At 35.2% G+C, this 23,245-nt stretch overlaps 2 protein-coding genes across 3 annotated transcripts in view; both read right to left on the reverse strand.

Moving 5' to 3' along the window:
• Positions 1–280: 280 nt before the first annotated feature.
• On the reverse strand, positions 281–10,572 carry pla2g3 (phospholipase A2 group III). Its single transcript, XM_056467189.1, has 7 exons — positions 10,010–10,572; positions 7,462–7,594; positions 6,213–6,347; positions 3,397–3,725; positions 2,471–2,600; positions 1,761–1,886; positions 281–619 (listed from the first exon to the last, which is right to left on the reverse strand). Exons 1-7 carry the CDS (start codon positions 10,542–10,544, stop codon positions 421–423), a joined length of 1,587 nt encoding a protein of 528 aa, XP_056323164.1. The 5' UTR covers positions 10,545–10,572; the 3' UTR covers positions 281–420.
• An 8,011-nt stretch (positions 10,573–18,583) lies between these two features.
• Positions 18,584–23,245, reverse strand: part of rph3aa (rabphilin 3A homolog (mouse), a) — a 58,328-nt gene continuing 53,666 nt past the window's right edge. For both annotated transcript variants that reach the window (XM_056467318.1, XM_056467317.1), the window contains exon 17: positions 18,584–22,563. In XM_056467318.1, coding sequence (XP_056323293.1) covers positions 22,430–22,563 — 134 coding nt within the window. In that variant the 3' untranslated portion in view covers positions 18,584–22,429. The remainder of the gene's footprint in view (positions 22,564–23,245) is intronic.

Raw genomic sequence — 23,245 nt, forward strand, 5'->3', positions numbered from 1 at the left:
CTGAGCTAAATGTTAATATGAATGAAATAATTTATCTCAAGCGCCGATCTTAAGAGTGGGGAAATGGTAAAAAGCAACGTACTTTAACAAACTTTGACGCCTATGAAGGTTTAAGTTGCACTTTTTTCACTTAAGCATGTGACTGGAGGTTGTACCGTACGAGATAGCTGTAACACTCTGACCTATGTGTGCTAAATGTAATATTATAACCCTGTACTTCTCAATATATATATATATATATATATATATATATATATATATATATATATATATTGCACTAACTGCATAGCTAAACGTAGACTTTTTTTACAGGTTACACAAACAACAGACTCCCTAATGTGCATAAGCACTGTTTCATAGGAGTTCTGTTTCATAATGCATTGCTGCATTGTTTATGCTGATTTGGTAGGCTGATGGTATTTACGACAGTTTCCGTTCAGGAACCCGATGTCTCTGTAGTTTAGTGTGCATCCTGATGCATTTCTTATATAATCTGACTGGAGAGTCTTTTCTCTTGGAGCGCTTGAGGTTCATCCTCTTGAGTTTGCGTTTGAAGTCCACTAGATGACGCCCTCCCGCCATGTCTGTCCTCCAGTTTTGGATGAGCTGGGTTGAACAGCTAGAAGAGACACCATAGATGTTGGTTTTGCCTCGTGGTTTACACCTCAGAAATGTTTACATTGTATTGTTATTTGCATTACTTTGTGCTCAGCAGACACATTTTACTGTACATATTGCACCACAGATGTAAAGACGCTAGCTTGCGTCAAGCAACTTTATTGAGTTATAGGGATAGTTCATCCAAAAATGAAATTTGTCATCATTTATTCATCCAGAGTAAGCATTTTGTTTTCAATGTTTACCGTGGTTTGGAAAAGTCAAGGTATTAAAACCGCAAAAAATATTTTGTTATAGCGTTTCTAAGGTATATTCATTCATTCATTTTAGTCCCTTTATTAATCAGGGGTCAGCTTAGCGGAATGAACCGTCAACATATCCAGCATAAGTTTTACACAGCGGATGCCCTTCCAGCTGCAACCCATCACTGGGAAACACCCATACAACTGGAGCACACAGAAAAAACCCACGCAAACACGGGGTGAACATGCAAACTCCTCACAGAAATGCCAACTGACCTAGCCGAGGCTCGAACCAGCGACCTTCTTGCTGTGAGGTGACAGCAATACCCACTGCGCCACCGCACCATCCTCTAAGGTATATGTAAAGGTTTGTTTTTTTTTAAGTGTTTTTTTAATGTGTTGTAAGGAAATCTGTGTTTTTGAAGCTAATGAAGATAGTAAAAGTCAATGGTTTATTTTAATCACGTAGCCTGACATGTTTCCTGTTCCAAAATATTATAAATGTTTTCTAAAATGTAATATATTGTGTTAAACGGGGAAAAAAGTTGTTGTTTTTACTAAGAAATTTAAAAATACTGTGAAACCGTGATATTTTTATTCAAGGTTATCATACCGTCAGAAACTTATACCGACCCATGCCTAATCCAGAGTTTCTTTCTTCTGTTGAATGCAAAAGAGGATATACTGAAGAATATTAGAAAGCAGCAGCATTGGCTTCCATAGTATTTTTATTCATACTATGGGTGTTAATGGCTGCGTTTTCCCAATATTCTTCAGAATGCCTTTCTTTGTGTTCAACAGAAGAAAGAAATCCATAAAAGTTGAGTAAGTGGTGAGGAAATTTTCATTTTGGGGTGAACTATCGCTTTAACAGTGCATAGTTAGATGTAATGTTTGTACCTTTTTCCATTGAGACAGTCCTCAAACTTTGGAAGATTGAAGCAGGATTGTGACACGAAGTCCATCAAAAGTGAATGCACAGGATCAGTTTCATCCAGTTCTTTGGATAAGATCTTTTTGACAAGCCTGTGAATGGAACATACATCAGTATATAATATAGAAAAAAATCATACTCAAAGTCAGATTAATCCTAAAATATATTTAATTATTTTGTATTACTATTCTTAACCCAAAGTGCACTTTAATGTCAAAACGACATCAAATTGACATCAAGCATGACGTCAAAACACTCAAATCAATTTGATGTCGAAACACTGACGTCCATTTGACATCCACACATCGATGGCCTTTTGACCACAAATTTGACCACAGTTTTATATTGTAAGAAGTTTTATTAATGTATTCCAAATTTACATTAGATTTGGTATCCCTACAATGCACGTAAACTACCTTGAGGTCAAAATGACATCAAAAAACACACAAGAAAATCAATTACACAACTGTCCTGTAATCAGTTTTTGATGTGTTTTATGAAGGCAATGTTAGATGTCAAAATAATCAATTTAAATCAAATCGATTCACATTTTTGACATGTTTTTGATGTAGTTTTGACGTCAAGGTGCCCATTGGGAAATATCATTGTCACACAAACTAATAGAACAGAGTTTTCATCAATAGCATCTGGCTGAATATATAAAACATGCATTCACCTGGCAGTACAGTTACAGTGATAAAGGGTTCTCCGGTAAGGATTTTGCAGACCAAATTTCTCCTGTAAAGCCGGAATCTGTAGATGACATGAATCCAGGTCCTTATAGAGGTCACACATCTCAAACTTGCCTATAAAAAAGCCATTATAGCAAACTTAGTTTCTTAAGCAGCATACATGACAAAAAAATACTATAAATTATAGTAAATACCATAGCGTTTTTGAACCAAAGTAAAGTGTATTATACTGTATATATTATAGTTAGGGCTGGGCGATATGGCAAAAATGCAAACCCAATAATTATTTTCCATATTGAACAATAACGATTTATATTTGGATATCAGTTGTTAATGCTTCCAGATTTAAAAGAGTACCCCAACAATGACTGAAGCCACAAAAATGAGAGAGTCCATTAAATGTCATAACATATTTTCGGCCAATATATTTTCGGTGGGTGTAAATTCGGTAGATCTCTAATATCAGCACACTTCTAGATTCCCATTGTTGCACATTTCTGCTGTGTGATTGGCTCTTAGATCAATATTGAGTAAAAAAGTCCAGAAGTTATCAATGTTATTGACATAAATTTTATCGCAATTCGATATATTATCGTTTATCGGTCCAGCCCTACTTATAGTATTTACAACTTTCTGTTAATTATTGCTCCAGCAAACTGCATTATTTCCTATAATGAGTTAAATACTGTAGTATACTGTAGTTTTTAGGACTGTAGCATAATATAACTTAATAGTAAAAATGAAACTAGAGTATTGGTTCATTTGTATATGTTACTAAAGTGTTATCATAGCAACTATAAAATCACTTCACGTGCTTTACTAAAATATTGTTCAAAAATCGTGGTACTTACGATAAACTACTATGGTTTTTTATATGATTAAAAGCTCTTTTAGGGAGTATTTACTTCACCTGGTGGTCTGTCTGGTTTATTTTGGGCGAGTGTTGTCTTTGGTGTGTATGTTGGGACGACGGAAGCTTCAGATTTCCGGGACTGCAGTGTTGTAACAGATGGCCCTGGTGATGTCGAAACTGGACTCGGTTTTTCAGTGCCATTCCTGAAATCTTTGGATTGAATTATAAGCGATTCTTCCATGTTTTTGGTGACTTGGTTCTGTCTAATTGTGATTGCTTGCTGAAAACTCATTTCCAGAGACTCCATGTCTTGTTCAGGGAGAGTGTCGGTGTAGTTTGCTGCATCTTTGACCACAGCGTATTGAGCAAGTTCAGACATGACACACCTGCCAATGAGGGAACAAGCAAGGGTTCTGTAACTGTGTACATAACATTATGTGCTTAGAGATTGTGTAAAAATCACCCGAAAGAGCCAAGTTTTGCCAATTTCCAAAGTTCAACAAGGTGTTTTTCCTATTCGTGGTCTGTCTATGACAGCTTTTGATTTACAGTGCAATCATTAGCTCACTAATGAGTCTCACTATTAATTAATATGTTGGCATCAGTAAGATTTTTATTCAGGAAAAAATATAGACTACCTGACAAAAGTCTTGTGGCCTATCCAAATTTTAGGAACAACAAATAATAACTTGACTTCTAGTTGAGAAGTGGCTTATATGAAAAGGCCTCTAGATTATGCTTATTTTACCAAATTATTACCAATAATGATTTCATTAGGACAGTAAGCTCTGACTTTGCTTAGACAAAAGTCTTGTCACTGAACAGAAATAATGTCCAGTATAGAATATGTGGTCATGCTGCAGTGGAAACAGAATGAATATTGTGTCTGACTCCATCATGAGCTTGGAGGACTGCATCCATACATCTCTGCAATGACTCAAATCACTGATTAATAAAGTCATCTGGAATGGCAAAGAAAGCGTTCTTGCAGGACTCCCAGAGCTCATCAAGATTCTTTGGACTCATCTTCAATGCCTCCTCCTTCATCTTACCCCAGACATGCTCAATAATGTTCATGTCTGGTGACTGGGCTGGCCAATCCTGGAGCACCTTGACCTTCTTTGCTTTCAGGAACTTTGATGTGGAGGCTGAAGTATGAGAAGGAGTGCTGGACTGAAAAAAAATATTCAAAGATGATTCCTTGGATTTACTAAATTTATCTGGGCTGAATTTAAACAAACAAATTAAGCGGAACATTGCTCAATTTAATTTGTTTATTTAAATTCAACACAAATAAATTGTTTGCAGCAGTTTTGCATGCAACACTTTTTTCAGTGTATCCTGCTGAAGAATTTGCCCTCTCCTGTGATTTGTAATGTAATGGGCAGCACAAATGTCTTGATACCTCAGGCTGTTGATGTTGCCATCCAGTCTGCAGATCTCTCGCACGCTCCCATACTGTAACCCCAAACCATGATTTTTTCCTACACCAAACTTGACTGATTTCTGTCAGAATTTTGGGTCCATGCTGGTTCCAAAAGGTCTTCTGCAGTATTTGTGATGATTGGGATGCAGTTCAACAGATGATTCCTGGGAAAGATCTACCTTCTGACACTTTTCCAAATGATCAACTAGAAGACAAGTTAATATTTGTTGCTCTTACGACTGGGATCGACGACAAGACTTTTGTCATGTAGTGTACACTGTTAAAGATCAACTTATTAAGCCTCCTAAGAAATTTGTATTCTTTTTTAAATATCCCACAAGTGCTGTATAGCGGAGAAAATGTATATTTAAACATAGTAATTATAATTAAACATAGTAATTACTAAAGTTTTAGTAATTGTTTTTTAAATCTACTTACTTATTTTTGTCTTTACCATGATGACAGTACATAATATTTTGCTAGCTCTTTTGCAAGATGCTTGTATTCAGTTTAAAGTGCAATTAAAAAGCTTAGAATTGCCGTTGCCAATCAAAGTACTTTTTAAAGGGGTTAATAATACTGGCATCAGCAGTTCTTTATTTTTACAATATGTAGTTATATTATTCCAGCTAAAATAAAAAAATATGACTTTCTCTACAAGAAAAGTATAACAGGAAATACTGTGAAAAAATGTAATTGCTCTGTTAAACATCACTTGGTAAAAATATAAATTTCACAGGTTAATTTGTCTTTAACTGTACACATATACATGCATATATACTGTACATATATCAGCATTAGAAAGATCATGTGACACTTAGGACTGATTACTGATGCTGAAAATTCAGCTTATTCAATACATAAATTACATTTAACGTTTCAAAATATATTCAAATAGAGAACCAAACTGTTGTTTTAAATCATAATAATATTCAACAATATTACTATATTTACTGTACACTGTAAAAATGCAAGAAGGATCTGTCTGCAGACAGGTTGCACAAGCAAGCTGAGACTGCATGCAATGCTTTCAATGCATATACATAACTCCACTCCTAACAGTGACATCACTAGCTCTATTGAATGTGTCTGAGGCTGCATGTCTCAGCTTGCATGTGCAAGTCTGCAGCCAGATACTATTGAAAAATTCTGGGTTCCACACAATGTCTTCATGTTGTCCCAACACAAATCGATTCAGTTAACTTAATTGTTTTACACATTGAAGTGGATTGAACATAAAACAATTAAGTTGTCCCCCAAAAAATCAAGAATTATGTTGATTCAGCTCGTTTTAAAATAGGTTGTTTAAACAAGCAGCAAAAAAAACAGTTTTTGAGTGTACCTTGGTGACCAAACAAGACAATTCAGAAATGTATCAATCCACAGTACAATTCACTCTAATTTTTCAGATTTTAATTTTCAGATCTCTTTAAAAGAGAATACACACCTGCCCCACCATGTTCTCTTTGCACACTGTGTCCGCTGAGAGAACTCAAAGCAGCTCATCTTTAGCACGTTGAAGAACCCGTAGCCCACAAGGTTGGACATGCTATTATTAACACCCAGGAGACAGCGGCGGAACCTGAAATTGATATCACAGGGACTGATTACAATGTTATAGAATACAGTAATACAAGACACTTCCTCTGTAAAATAACTGGACATGCCTCATGTTACACAATATAACACTGTAGAATGAATGTTCGCTACAGGCAGCATGCTTATCAGTACAATAATGCTCACATTTTTTCACTATTATAATGCTGAAAATACGCACGTTTATAAGTGTTTTAAGCACAGTTATGAGGCAACCGTGTGTTAATATAGGCAGCCTCTGAAAGTAAACATTAATTACTTAAATTGTTTATAACTGCACTTGATAAAAACAGTCTGCAGAAACACTATGATTGACATTTCCTCATTGTATATGCTATCAGAGGGGAAAAGCCCCGTCCATTAGTGACGATCTCTTCCGCATTAGCATAGACAGCCCTGAGTGAGAAGCAGCCGTCCATCATTAGACACCAGTGTCTCCATAGAGTGCCTTCATCTGAGTCACTTCTTTTGACATGTTCGGTTTTTCACAGAAATAACGTTAGATTTGTTTTAAATCTGCCACTATGCTGATCCATAGACGTTCATAGCTCCGCCCTCTTTTGAAAAGATGACAATCTCATTTGAATTTAAAGCGACTGTCATCAAAATGGCACGATTTGAATCAAAGCCTAAAGGGCGGATGTTTCAAAGAGTTATAAAACATTATTTCAAGAGTTCCCACTTAGATATGCTTGGCGTTTAAAGCAGGTTTGGCATGCTGTCCCGGGAGAGAACCCTGAGCTCAGAGATATTTGAGCCCAGGGCTCCCGCCCTGTCAATAAGCATATCAGGAGATCCGAGATCAGGTAGGTCTCGAGAGCTCCCCCTTTAGAAAGGGGAGGAAAATGAGGAGATGGGGTGGAAGGGGGGATTCTTCCAAACGAAGATAGAGCAGTATGAAGAAAATGATCCATTTATAGTAAACTAGGATCATTCTGATTGGATTATTACTGATTACAGATGAGCGGCCAGTCGTGCTCAATCCTATCACGTGCTCCTCTGGAAATGAGTTTATGAAACTTCACTTGTGTGGTATTTAGAGCTGAAACTTTACATCCACACTCTATTTTACGTATTTAAAGAAATGAAGCGGGACACACCTGTTGTCACAGTCACAGTGTGATAACGTGAAGAGGTTTGTGTTGAAGACGCCATGGTCGTACGAGAAGGAGGGAATGGTGTGTTTGCAGTGGTCATGCTCTCTGCAGCATTTATCGGTTTCTTCAAAGACGCCTGCAAAAAAAAAGTGCTTTGAGTATTTTTAATCTGAACCGTTTCATTTTCATAAACTAAAATATTTGTTTGTGTTCATTTTCTTAGGTATTATGTTCAAATGTTTCAAATTGTATTTGTTTAGTTGTAAAAATCCAAATTACAAATGAAATTTTCAGCATTTTAGCAAATATTGGATAAGATCATGTTCAAAATGTATTCTTCAATATATAATCTAACTTTGCTTTTTAATCCCACAATCCAGATATGCCTTTTTATGTTTGTTTTATCATATAAATGTCTAATAATCTTTCTTTCAAATTTTAAAAAACGTTGTTATTTAGAGCATTTTTTACTCTTTTAGAAAATACAAGTTTATTCCATCAAATATTGATTTCTTAATTCTTTTAAAGGGCACCTAATTCACCCCTTTTTCCAGATTTAATATACGTCTTTTGTGTTTGCAGAATGTGTCTGTAAAGTTTCAGCTCAAAACACCCATCAGATTACTTATTCGACCTTTCAGAAGTTTATCATTGTTAGCTCTGAGCATCTTGTTGCTGTTTTTGTTTTCGTTTAGCTTTGCACAGCAAATGTGACAGGAAACACGTAAATATCCTCTGCTGTATGGGTATCCGTTATGTTAATAGACAAAATAAACCTGATTTAACGTTCACAAATCGGGATTGAAGCTTCTTCTTTTATAATTGTTCTGACACGTGGCTATGGTGATGGTGAAGTAAAGCTGAAGTAAATCGCTGTAATTCTTTACAAACATGCACTGATTTAAAAACGTGTTAAACTTGTAAAACTCACTCTTGATCACATTTAATTATGACTGATGATCCTAGCAAACTGAACAGATCTTTTATTCCCGGTTGCTTTGCACACGTCCTGTCTTGTTGATATGATTATTCACGTAACTATGGAGACAGGTGTGAATCAATTCGGTGGGTTGTAAATCCGCACTAACATGCAAAAGATATAGCTATTTTACAGTAATATGCTGTAATCATGCTACCTGCCTTAATTTCACAATAAAATTCTGAATACGTAAAATTCAACAGTTAAATCCTGTAAAGTGACACTAATGTAATTTACTGTGAAAATTACAGTAACATGTTGTGAAATGGGCGACGCAGTGGCGCAGTAGGTAGTGCTGTCTCCTCACAGCAAGAAGGTTGCTGGTTCAAGCCTCGGCTGGGTCAGTTGGCGTTTCTGTGTGGAGTTTGCATGTTCTCCCTGCGTTCGCGTGGGTTTCCTCCGGGTGCTCCAGTTTCCCCTACAGTCCAAAGACATGCGGTACAGGTGAATTGGGTAAGCTAAATTGTCCGTAGTGTGAATGAGTGTGTATGGCTGTTTCCCAGTGATGGGTTGTGGCTGGAAAGGCATCCGCTGCGTAAAACATGTGCTGGATAAGTTGGCGGTTCATTCCGCTGTGGCGACCCCAAATTAATAAAGGGACTAATCCAAAAAGAAAATTAATAAATGAATGTTGTGAAATTTTGGGAATTTAGTATTCAGCTTACATTTTAGCAATTTAAAAATTCAAATTAAAAAGTTAATTAGGCTAACTAAGGCAATTTATTGGACAACAGTGGTTTGTTCTGTTGCCAACGGCAAAAAAAAATGTTGACCTTAAAAATTAGTTTTAAAAGCTTAAAAAAATTAAAAACTGCTTTTATTCAAACCAAACTAGAACAAATAAGACTCTTTCCATAAGAATTTTTTTCTCAACACATTTCTAAACATAATAGTTTTAAGAACTCATCTCTAATAACTGATTTGTTTGATCTTTGCCATGATGACAGTAAATAATATTTGACTAGATATTTTTCAAGACACTTCTATACAGCTTAAAGTGACATTTAAATGCTTAACTAGGTTAATGAGGTTAACTAGGCAGGTTAGGGTAATTAGGCAAGTTACTATAACGATGGTTTGTTCTGGAGACATTCTGAAAAAAAAAAATAGCTTAAAGGGGGTAATAATATTGACATTAAAATGGTTCATAAAAAATTTAAAACTGTTTTTATTCTAGCTGAAATAAAAATAAAACAAAAACTTTCACCAGAAGAAAAAATATTAATCATCAATTGGGAAATATTTAAAAAGAAAAAAAAAAATCAATATATATATATACACGTGTGTGTGTGTGTGATAATATTTTTTCTTCTGGAAAAACTCTTATTTGCTTTATTTCGGGGAGAATAAAAGCAGTTTTTAATTTCTTAAAAACCATTTTAAGGACAAAAATTTTAGCCCCTTTAGGAATATTTTTTTTCAATAGTCAACAGAGCAAACCATCATTATACAATTACTTGCCTAATTACCCTATTTTTGGGGAAAAAATAAACAGGAGGGCTAATAAATCAGGGGGGCTAATAATTCTTACTTCAACTACATATACACATATATAAATAGATTAATTCTTACCCAGGTCAGTCCACCCCATGGCTTTATTTCCGGAGCCACACCATAGAGTCCCAGGAATCATCCATGCTCGTTTCGAGCGCTGCAGTGTCTTTGTGGAGCTTACTTCACTGTCCTGCTCCACGAATCCATCCGGTTCAACACTCATAAGGTCTCTGGCCCTCCGTACAGACGCCGTGAACTCATCTGTGACACCAGCAACCTCACAGGGGCCATCAGCTTCAGTCAGCACACTAATGTCAAAGCGTTCATCAAGTAGCTCTGAGAAAGAGCTGTCCTCCAAACACCTAGACATGTAACTGTCAATAATAGATAGCTCATTGCTTTTGATGCAACTAAAAAGCTTATTATTTTGGTTCCAGATGCTCTCATACAAGATAAGAGATGTCTGAGTCCTTTGGAGAAACGCAAGCTGTGTTTGCCCGCCTGACACAGACCTCGTCCAAATACAGTAAGTGTCAGAATTGATATCATTAGTGCTGAGACAACCATGAAACAGCATGAAAATGGAGACAGTTTGTAAGAAGTTGCTTAGCATTTTTGGCTAATAGTGTTAGCTTAATGTATTTTATTTCTGTTTTAGAATGAATGAACAGTCAGATGTGCTTGCCCCTCCTTATTTATACTCCCATCCCATCCATATTATCTTTGTATTGGTACTCGTGGCCACATCCGAGGCAAGGGGGTGGGACGACACAAAGGGGGTGTGTGTTTGGTAAACACAGACTTGGAAGCACAGATGTCTGCTCACTCACTCACACGCATGTATAAATTAGATCATAAAACCCTCTGGTTTCCTGAGTTCACATGAGTGTAATTATCTCTCCGGCTGATCACTATCACTTTTTATTAGTGTCAACAATGCCCTCAGCAGTACACACTTAATATCTTATTACTCAGGATGAAACGATGCTTTACAACGTGACAAAATGACTCAAACTCCACAATGGGAGGAGAAAGAAACATCCGATGTAAAACTTTCACATTTGTGGGCTCAGATTAAATTAGGTCAACATGTGCATTACCACATTACACAGAGTTTATTCAAATCAGTAAGTGCTTATGTGTTTAGCACGCTCGTCTGCACAGTAATATGGTAATAAATAGATAACGAGATACCAAAATGCATTTATTGATTTTTAATAATGATTTTTCCTAGAATACTGATATTATTATTATTATTATTATTATTATTATTATTAGTAGTAGTAGTAGTAGTAGTAGTAGTAGTAGTAGTATTATTAATATTATTATTATTATTATTATTATTATTATTATTATTATTATTATTAATAATATAATAATAATTATTATTATTGTTATTATTATTATTATTATTATTATTATTATTATTATTATTATTATTATTATTATTATTATTATTATTATTATTATTATTATTATTAGTAGTAGTAGTAGTAGTATTATTAATATTATTATTATTATTAGTAGTAGTAGTAGTATTAATATAATTATTATTATTATTATTATTATCATTAATAGTATTATTATTATTATTATTAATATCATTATTATTATTATTATTATTATTAGTAGTAGTAGTAGTAGTAGTAGTAGTATTAATATTATTATTATTATTATTATTATTATTATTATTAATATAATAATAATAATAATAATAATAATAATAATAATTATTATTATTATTATTATTAATATAATTATTATTATTAATAATAATAATAATAATAATATTATTATTATTGTTATTATTATTATTATTATTAATATTATTATTATTATTATTAATATTATTATTATTATTAGTAGTAGTAGTAGTATTAATATAATAATAATAATAATTATTATTATTATTATTATTATTATTATCGTTAATATTATTATTATTATTATTATTATTATTATTATTATTATTATTATTATTATTATTATTATTAATATCATTATTATTATTATTATTATTATTATTATTATTATTATTATTATTACTATTACTATTATTATTATTATTATTATTATTATTATTATTATTATTATTATTAGACAAAACAGAACAGCACGATGTGTCTCTAACAGTCAGGTTTTGTTTTGTTTTGTTTTTTGTAGATCATAAAAAAATGTAAAGAACATTAGATTTCCAAGATAATTTTACATTTAAACATTAAAAACAGGCAGATTTTCCATATGATGGATGTAGTTAGAAAGTAAGAAAGTTGTCCTTTTCAGTGGCCAACTAGCCAATTTATACACGGCCAAAAAATAATAAAATAAAAATCTATAAGTATGAATTTGAAAGCCTTTCACAGAGCTTCAGGATGCTGCAGTGTTTGCATGAGGATGCAAAGGTCACATTAACTTGCTGTACATGTCGACAATGAGTCTCTAACAGTCAGATTTAGTTTTACTGTTTTGTAAATGCCAAAGAAACGTAAAGAATATAAGTTTTTCAAGATAATTTCACATTTAAATTCAAGAAGCAGGCAGATTTTCCATATGATGGACATAGTTAACGTGTAGAAAAGTTGTTCTCTTCAGTGGCCAACTAGCCAATTTATACGCCGGCCAAAATAAAAGGTATATAAATAAATAAAAATCCAAAAGTATGAATTTGAAAGCCTTTCACAGAGCTGCAGGACGCTGCTGTGTTTACATGAGGATGCAAAGGTCACGTGAACTTGCTATACGTGTCGACAGTGAGTCTCTAACAGTCAAATTTTGTTTTATTTTTTGTAAATTATAAAGAAAAATGTAAAGAATATAAGTTTTTCAAGATAATTTTACGTATAAACATCAAGAAATTTTCCATATGATGGACGTAGTTAAAATGTAGAAAAGTTGTTCTCTTCAGTGGCCAACTAGCCAATTTATACACGGCCAAAAAATAATAATAAAAAAAATTACGCATGAACTTGCTGTATGTGTCGAGAATGAGTCTCTAACCGTCAGATTTTGTTGTATTTTCTGTAAATCTTAAAAAAAAATAAAAAAATTAAAAAATTAGCTTTTACTGGTCAATTTACACTTAAACATCAATAAACAGGCAAATTTGGCCCTGCCAAATAAATAAATATATTTAAAAAATAATAATAAATAAAACAATATACATATTATACACTACCAGTCAAAATTTTGGGGTCTGTAAGATTTTTAAATGTTTTAAAATGAGCTTTTCCTGCTCACCAAGGCTGCATTTATTTCATCAAAAATACAGTACCAATTGTAAAATTGTGAAATGTTATTGCACTATAAAATAACTGTTCAAAGTAGATTATAATTTAATTTAATCATTTATTCCAGTGATTGTAATGATGAATTTTCAGCTTCATTACTCCAGTCTTCAGAGTCACATGATCCTTCAGAAATCACTCCAATATTAATTATTACTTTTATTATTAATATTATTGTTGTTAATATTATTATTATTATTATTATTATTGATATTATTAATGGTAATAGTAATAAAAGCAATAATGACTGGAGTAATAATTTCATTTGAAACTACATACAATAAGTAATAAATAAATATTTACTAAATAAATATTTAACAATTTTTAAAAAATTTAAATAAATGCTGGCTTGATGAACAGAATGACTTTATTTAAATCATTAAATAAAATAATAATTGAAAAAAAAAAATGACCCCAAACTTTTCACTGGTAGTATATATAAAGTTCAGGGGGGCTAGTTAATTTGACTTCAACTGTATATATATATATATATATATATATATATATATATATATATATATATATATATATATATATATATATATATATATACTTTTTTATTAAATTTTTTTGATAAATATGAATTTAAGAGCATTTTACGGAGCTGCAGTGTTTACATGAGGATACAAAGGTCACATAAATTTGCTGTGCATGTCAACAATGACTCAATGACAGATTTTTTTTACAATAAGACTATAAATCACAAAAAAAGTAAAACAAAAATGTGTTTTTCCAGATCTTTTACATTAGAACATAAAAAACAGGCAGATTGTCCATATGATGGAAGTAGTTAGAAAGTAAAAAAGTTGTTCTCTTCAGTGGCCAACTAGCCAATTTATACACCGGCCAAAATACAAACTAAAATCCATAAGTATGAATTTAAAAGCCTTTCACAGAGCTGCAGGACGCTGCAGTGTTTACATGAGGATGCAAAGGTCACGTAAACTTGCTGTACGTGTCGACAGTGAGTCTCTAACAGTCAGATTTTTCACACAATAAGACTGTAAATCACTATAAAATGTAAAGAAATGTAAATTAGTTTTTCCAGTTCATTTCACATTTAAACATCAAGAAACAGGCAGAATTTTCGTATGATTGAAGTAGTTACAAAGTAGAAAAGAAGTTCTCTTCAGTGGCCAACTAGCCAATTTATACGCCTGCTAAAAAACCTAATAATTAAAAATCAGAAGTAGGAATTTAAAAGCATTTTACAGAGTTTGTTTACATGACAAATGTCACATGAGCTTGCTGTACATTTACACACCGGCCAAAAAGCATTTTAAAAATCATAAGTAGGAATCACTTTTGAACATCACTCGAAAAAAGATTTGTGCTGGTTTTTGAAACTACTTATTTAAAATGAGCTGAAACGGCACTATTTTTAAGTTTTGGGGGACAACTTAAATTGTTTTATGCTCAATACACTTAAATTTGTTGAAGGAATTGTGTGGATTTGTTACAGTGATGTTACAGAGCTGCAGGACGCCGCAGTGTTTACATGTGGATGCAAAGGTCACATGAGCTTGCTCTACGTGTCGCTCTGCGCTGATTGGTGCAAAGCTCGCATGATTCGCACAAAGTTTCTGTCCAGTCACCATTGGACGCAGTCCTAATCAGTTAAACATTACAGCTCTTTTACTGGTGCCATTTCCGCTGGTAAATGTAGTTCTAATATCAGTCAGATGAGGCAAAACACAAACTTATTATAAGATTGCTATCAAAGGAGAAGCAAAAACAGATAATTATTTAGACAATTACTTTATTGAAGAGTGGAATGCTCTCGGAGGGATACTTATACCGACTGTTAGCTCAGTTCGGAATCAGTGCAATTATGTTATTACAGTCAAAAGCCCAGTGAGCTGAATGTAGTTTTTTTCCCTTTGGTTCAGAGTAATAGATATTAATTCTAAACAGCCCTAAGAAAAGAAATAAAAGAAATAGAGTAATGCTGGAAGCGAGAAATGATTTAGCATCATTTGTTTAATAGCGTTCCTTAAATTCAATGTTATTGAAAATGATGTGCTATTTTGGCACCAGTAGTTCCGCCAACGTGACTTTAACAAATATTTCTAAACATTAGGTTTCTGAAATACTGCACTGTAAAAAATGCAGGGTTCCACTCAATTTGTTCATGTTGTCACAACACAAATTGATTAAGTTCATTTAGCAAACTCAAGTGGATTGAACATAAAACAATTGCTGTTTGCTCAAAAAGTTGTGAGCTCATTTTAATTAAGTAGTTTGAACAAGCAAGAAAGCCCTCTCCCGAAATCTGAGTTGGTGCAACTGTATCAACCAACCAACAGGCTCCAACATTGAGAAATATGTTTAATACTGTTTTTATATGTTTCAATAATATCTTCGGGGGAAAGAAAGTACTTTTAAATAGTGTGCTGTTGCGATGGTGGTTTTTTGCTAGCCGGCCTGTAAGTTTGCGTCATGCAATAACTTTTTTTTTTTTAATTGGCTTTCAATTTACTGTTGAAAATAAGTATGTGACCATCAAAAATGAATGACTCTCATTGTTTTTTTCTTTTTTTCCTCATGATAATCTTCAAATTGATAGGAATATTCGTTTTTGAAGTTTATATTTTATACACGTTTATACACGTTTATATTGAATGTTTGGCTTACAATCATCTGAACCGTTATCATAAACACAAAGCTGTGAAAGTGATGAGTTCATCTGACCTTTGGGATGACGTTTAATATGTTCGCGGACATTAAACGGCATCACACGATCAGATAAACTCCAGTAACCTCTGTCGTCTCACTACAATTAGTGCCAAGTGTGCTCTCACACACAGGGAATTTGTCTCGGTAATGATGCTTCCAGTGTACAAATAAATAACACAAGACAATACGTGAAAGAACAAAAATATATATTTAATAGTAGATAGACACAGTTGGTCAGAATTTATGTACTTTATTGCCGAATGAGTCGAAGAGTTCACAATGGGAAACCGGAACGTCCGACCCACGAATGTAAAGCATAAAGAAAGCAGCATTTAGTACCATTGGCACAGTAATTAGCTGTGCCAATGGATGCGCAAAACTGAAATATCCAAATAAAATGTATGCGCAAAACTGAAATATCACATAAAAGACGTGCGAATAAAGCAGCACTTCCATCCAACGAGTCAAAGAGAACAAAATCGTCACTTCCTGATTAATTGGCGCCAAATATCAACAGTAAAAATTGAATTTTCTGCTGTAGGAGAAGCTGTGTGAATCTTTTCTTTATTTATTAAATTACTTGCGCGTCAAAAGACAAATGCTGACACGCAATAAACGTGTAGTGGTGTTTGAAGGCATAAGACGCGGAGCAGAGATGCTCATGACAATTCTGGAGCTCTTATAACAAAATCACATGACCTTTTGTTCTGTAAAAGTGTTTCTTTCATAGTTTATGCACATCTTTTCTTATCGAATAAAAAGTAAGCTAAACCATTTAGGTCTTTGTATATAATTCACAGAATTGTAAAATTTATATGAGGTTTAATTGGGACCCAGAGCGATGTTGACAGAATCTGCCTATACTTGGTTCTTGGTTCTAGTAAGGTCTCTAGCTCAGGGGTGCCCGAAATCAGTCCAGGAGGGCTGGTGTCCTATAGAATTAACCCCAATTAGACACACCTCAATCAGCTAACCAAGCTCTTACTAGAGCTGCGTCTCAAATGGAACACTATGCACTATGTACTTATGCACTTACACACTCAACAGCATAGTATATGTATGTAGTGTTGTCCCAAATGAAACACGAATGTTTTTTTACTAAGCAGAAATTCAAACCGTTTCCCTGATGACGGTTGCCAAATCAGTGAAATAAATGACCAAACTATCAAATTATACCTGCCATGAGTATTGCCGCTTTCACCACCTGGAGGCGCTATAATCAATCTCGTAGGAGAATTTTGCTTTCACCATCCAAAATAAATAAAGTTATCCAACATGTGCGGCCGATAGCTCCGCCCCTTCTGCTACGTGAGCAAAGCTGCGGTCGTGGAGAGCGTGAAGTGTCCATCATTCCACACATCATTTTACCGGCTGAATGAGTGCATCATCCGGGTAATTAAAGTGCTCTTATTATTTTCAGTGTGAACACACTACTTACACTCTTAAAACTACAAAATGGCGTAGAATAGTGCATAAGTATGCGATTTGGGACGCAGCTTAGGTATACTAGAAACTTCCTGGCAGGAGCGATGAAGGAAGTTGGAGCTACAGTAACCTCTGCTGGAGTTTGACCACCCCTGCTCTAGCTGCTGAACTTTTAACCAGCAAAGTTAGTTCGTTAGGCCTGCGGATAAACAATAGAACAACACATAACAATAATCTAGCCTTGAGGTCATAAATTAATAAATGATCTTTTCTGCATTACGAATTAAGGGCATAAGTTATTGTTTAGCAGTATTTTAAGGGGCAAAAACATTTAACATTAGTTTTTTTTTTTATTATTAACTACTCATTTTGTGAGTTTTATCATTTGCTATGTTTTGTTAGGCCCAGAGGGCATCCTCAGCGTAGGCATCCATGTTTTTTATGGCATCTCTTAGGAGTAGCATTATACAATGTGAAAATCAATGGTCCATGTGCTAAGTCTTGTGGCACTCCATATTGAACTTGCGATCGATAAGACATTTCTTCTTTATTGCTACAAATAACAATCAGAAAGGTAAGGTGCAACGAATGCTTTCATTGGTAAGAAATGTGTCTGGAATACCTCACAGATCTAAGAATGAATATAATCATGTAGATCACACTTTCTACAACCTCGGATCTCAACCTCAGCTTGTAATTCACTAATTCCTTACTAGAGTCGAGTTTTGTTTGGGTTAGGCACATATCCGATTAGAATTGATTCATTATTGAGACTGGATTCTTAAACGTCTGAAAACCTTTACATTTGGATGACTTAACCAGTATTGACAGTTCTTCCTCTCATATAAGGAAGACTTGACGTTTTTTCCTCTAGAGATCTCCAGTGCATGATTAGCACGAGGCTGTAGCTGACAGTTGTATAGTAATTTTGTCTCTAAAAATGTCTCTTTTAAGTAAAAAAAAACATGAAGTCATTACTGCTGTGACGCATCTGTTCCTCCTGATGCCTTATTTCTAGTTATTCATTATATAATGGTGCAAGTAAACATGACGGCACCAGATAAAAGACCAGTGGAGGTTTAAGTCCTCGTCGTTGTTCGAAGGTCAAGCTTTGAGAGAATAAATCTGGATAAGCTTCAGACACAACACCAAAAAACCCAGCCCTCACATGACACCTTGTACCAGAGACTTTCATCTCATTCACCTGATGACCTTTGCTCCAGATTCCAGAAACACACTCTTCATACACCCGATTCATAGGCAATAACTGAAAACACTTTATTAGGCAACACCAGTTTTTTTCATACCTGTAAACATTACAGAGATGGATTCGAACGCAACAGTGACAAAACATATAATTGGATAAAACATCCATGAACTTCATGCACATAACAATAAGACTTTTCCATACGTAGCCGATGAGCTTTTCAATTCAGACAACCTGCAATTAACTGTATACGACTCTAAAAATGACTGCTCTAAGCTTCGTATTCACAATTTGTTATACCAACTCACTAACTGAAACAAACGTTAAAAAACATGTATGGACAGTGTATATTTCTAATGCCAAACAACAGTGTACAATAGCATTCTGCATGCTATTTTACTTAAAGGAACACTGCACCTTTTTTTTTTTGGAAATAGGCTCATCTTACAAGACCTATAGAGGTACAAAGTTGAGTTTTACTGTTTTGGATTCATTCAGCTGATCTCTATGTCTGGCAGGAGCACTTTTAGCTTAGCTTAGTTTAGCTTAGCATAAACTATTCATTGGGATTAGACCATTTTACTACACTAACTAACAAAAGTCTTGTTGTCTATCCAAGTTTTAGGAACAACAAATAATAACTTGACTTATAGTTGATCAATTGGTATCAGAAGTGGCTTATATAAAAGGCAAAGTCCTCTATATTACGCTTATTTGACCAAAATAAAATATCATCATGCCTTGATTTTTAATGATTTAATTAGGACAGTGAGGTCTGACTTTGCTTAAACAAAAGTCTTGTCACTTGTTACAGAAATAATGTCCAGTATAGAATATAAAGTCGTGCTGCAGTGGAAACAGAATGAATATTGTGTCTGACTCCATCATGAGCTTGGAGGACTGCATCCATACATCTCTGCAATGACTCAAATCACTTATGAATAAAGTCATCTGGAATGGCAAAGAAAGCGTTCTTGCAGGACTCCCAGAGCTCATCAAGATTCTTTGGATTCATCTTCAATGCCTCCTCCATCTTACCCCAGACATGCTCAATAATGTTCATATCTGGTGACTGGGCTGGCCAATCCTGGAGCGCCTTGACCTTCTCTACTTTCAGGAGCTTTGATGTGGAGGCTGAAGTATGAGAAGGAGCACTATCCTGCTGAATAATTTGCCCTCTCCGGTGGTTTGTAATGCACAAATGTCTTGATAACCCAGGCTGTTGATGTTGCCATCCACTCTGCAGATCTCTCACATGCCCACAAACTGAATGTATCCCCAAACCATGATTTTTCCTTTACCAAACTTAACTGATTTCAGTGAGAATCTTGGGTCTATCCGGGTTCCAATAGGTCCTCTGCAGTAGTTTCGATGTTCAACAGATGGTTCAACTGAGAAATCCACCTTCTACCACTTTTCCATATGATCAACTAGAAGTGAAGTCATTATTTGTTGCTCTTACGACTGGGATCGACGACAGGTACTGTATTTAAAACTTGACTCTTCTGTAGTTACATCAAGACCGACAAAAAAAGGACTTGTGCAAAAAGTTGCTATTTTCTTGGTTGATATGCTAGGAACTATATCCTCATTCTGGCAAAATAATTGGGGTACATTGCTGCCATACCGTGGCTCCAACAGATGCAATAACCGCCATTTCAGTGAGCATTCTATGCACTCGGTACAGATCTAGAGGAAATAGAAGTGTCTGAACTCAGAGAACTTCGACCAGGAGTTTGGCAAAAAAAGTTGTGGGTCTGGGCCTTCAACCGTTTCAGGTAACTCTTCCATCCTTATGTTGTTTCTGCGGCCCTGACTTTCCAGATCAATTATTTTCGCTATTAACTTTGCATTACTGCTCGCCAGTACTTCACATCCCTCCTCCAAAGCCTGAATTCTCAGGTCTCAAGCTCGACATTAGTTTCCAACAAGTTCATTCATTGACCATGTTCTGGAATGGTTGTTTGTACTATGTCAAGTCTTGATTCTAAAGCCACAACCCTGCAGCCAAACACTGGTTACTCACTGAAGCTAAGCAGGGCTGCGCCTGGTCAGTACCTGTATGGGAGACCACATGGGAAAACTAGGTGGCTGTAGAAGTGGTGTTAGTCAGGCCAGCAGGTGGCATTCAGTCTGCGGTCTGTGTGAGTCCTAATGCCCCAGTAAAGTGAAGGGGAAACTACTGTCAGTTAGCACCGTCTTTCGGAAGAGATGTTAAACTGAGGTCCTGACTCTCTGTGGTCATTAAAAATCCCATAGCACTTCTCGTAGGGGTGTAACCCCGGTGTCCTGTCCAAATTCCCCATCATGGCCTCCCAATCATCCTCATCCACAGAATTGGCTCTATCACTGTCTCTCCACTCCATTTATAGCTAGTGTGTGGTAAGTGCACTGGCACCATTGTCCTGTGGCTGCTGTCATATCACCCAAGTGGATGCTGCAGACTGGTGGTGGTGTGGAAGGAACCCCCCGTGATTGTGAAGTGCTTTGAGTATATGGTCATACACAATAAATGCGCTATATAAATACACATTACATTACATTACAATACAAGTAAAGTTTTGAAATCGACTGCAATGCCAACTCTTTGGTCTCTTTGCAAGGTGGCAATGTTAGCCAGTGTAACATTCTCTGCTAGTCTTTTTCAATGTCTTTGTGGCTTTCGACATTTTCGTTAGCTGTTTAAGGTTTTAAATTTGACAGTTCAAATTTAGATCTGTTTGGGGTTCGACAGAAAACATTTTAAAGATATCGCTGAGAGAGACAGAGACCGTGTTGCCTTCACATGACAACAGGATTCGTTATTCTTCATACCCGACGTAACTACAGAATAATGAATATTTAAATAGGAATATTATTGAAATTTCTTGACATTTTTGAGCAAGATGCTAATGGTCTAATCTGATACAATGATTTATGCTAAGCTAAAAGTATCCCCGCCAGACCAAGAGATCAGCTGAATGGTGAATGGATTCAAAAATATGTCTAAAGGCTGATTTACACTTCTGCGTCAAGCGAACATGTATGCTTCGACACAGCCTTTGCATGGTCTCAAAACCCTCGCCTACAAAAAGAAAATACACGTCGCAACGATGCATAGCGCAAGCTCTTTGATTAGTCGGCTTAGTGGCTGTGACCAGTGTGGTTGGGGCCGAGACCCGCACAAACCTGTTGGAGTGAGTGTTTACAAGTGTCAAGTCCCGTGAAGGAGCTCCAGATGGAGACTTCTGTTTTGTGTTTACCTTATGATTAAAGTCATTGCACGTCCACTGGTTCCCGCCGCTGAATTAGCAAGTTTTAGCTACTTGTACATTAAGGTAGCGTTCAGAAAAAACAAAACAACCACTAAGAAACTTGACAAAAAGGAACATAAAACCCTATTGCCAACTAACGTTTCGGAAGTGTTATTGCAGAGCAACACAAACAGCATGCAGAAGTATAAATGCACAACTACGCGCAAAGGGTCACGCCGATCACTCCACGCAGAGGTATAAATCAGCCTTAACTCTAGGGGAGTTGTAAAATGAGCCTATTTCCAAAAAAAAGTGGAGTGTTTCTTTAAAGAACTGACATTTTACACGAGTAAAGCCTTTTTTTTCCCCGCAGTGTCCTTGAGAATATTTGGTTACAGGGTTTGAAGACTAAGATAACTGCATCACATCTGTATTCGTGAGGTTTTGTTCTTTAAGGCATTTAATGAATGAATACCATACAGGATAAAACAAAGCAACTGGGTTTCCTAGGTTTCTCAATTAGACCACTGCAGCTCATCACATGGTTTCAGGCGAGGTAAAGTCAAAAGAAATGGTTATCAGCAGTTCAAGCTTGGAAGCGAAATTACTTGGTTTGGAAGATAGATTGGTACGATATGCTACCAGAATTGGAGATCTTTGGAGATGCGACGCCTCAGTCATCTGCCTCAACGTTGCTTTGATTCAAGAGAACATGCCAGCGCTCGATCTTCTTGTCCTTGTTCTTTAGACATTCATACCAGTGTTTCAAACATTCGCCTTTGGCGGTGATTCCAAGCTGGCATCCACCTGTGTAGAAAACATGCAAGAACTTTTAAATTGGCAAGAAATAGACGCAATAGCGTAACGCAGGGCTATTCAATTGGCGGGCCGAACTTGGCCCCCGAAGCAATTTGTTCCGGCCCTCCAAATAGTGTGACCATTAAAAATAAATTTAGTTCATTTGAAAAATTTAGTTTGTATGAAATTAAATACCTAATTTGAAGCTTAAATTTACATTGGACGTGATAACCGTGAAACTATGATTATTCTTCAGACTATCGTACAACCAAAATGTATAATTGTTGCATGCCTAATTGTTATGCAGTTAAAAACATAACACTGCTTTTGTTGTGCTTTGAAATACAACATTTTAATATGTTAAAAAAAGCCTATTGTACAAAGCAGTGATATTTTGTAGTTTCAAAATACAATATATTAACATTTTAATGTTGAAAAATCCAACATGGGTGTCTTAAGGAGCAAAAATATAACATATGGGCTCTTATATTGCTGTTGTGACATCACTCATATTGAAAAGTCAAATCTCTCCGGCTCCTCATTTAGGATGCTTTTCATGAACTGGCCCCCATGACAAACTAATTGAATAGCCCTGGCGTAACGCAACATACCCAAGTCAAATTCAGGAAGGACAGCATTTAAAAATTAGAGGAAGTTAAAGGGAAAAATAAATAAAGTCGGTGTCAAACAG

The sequence above is a fragment of the Danio aesculapii genome, chromosome 10, assembly GCF_903798145.1.
Source record: "Danio aesculapii chromosome 10, fDanAes4.1, whole genome shotgun sequence".
Taxonomy (NCBI): Eukaryota; Metazoa; Chordata; class Actinopteri; order Cypriniformes; family Danionidae; genus Danio; species Danio aesculapii.

What these genes read in the sequence shown, in the direction of transcription:
- pla2g3 (XM_056467189.1), bottom strand. Translation starts at nt 10,544, where the DNA reads ATGCTAAGCAACTTCTTACAAACTGTCTCCATTTTCATGCTGTTTCAT. An exon ending in CACTGTGACTGTGACAACAG is followed by an intron (nt 6,348 to 7,461) that starts GTGTGTCCCGCT and finishes TATCAATTTCAG; the next exon opens with GTTCCGCCGCTGTCTCCTGG. An exon ending in TAAACCAGACAGACCACCAG is followed by an intron (nt 2,601 to 3,396) that starts GTGAAGTAAATA and finishes GCTTTTTTATAG; the next exon opens with GCAAGTTTGAGATGTGTGAC.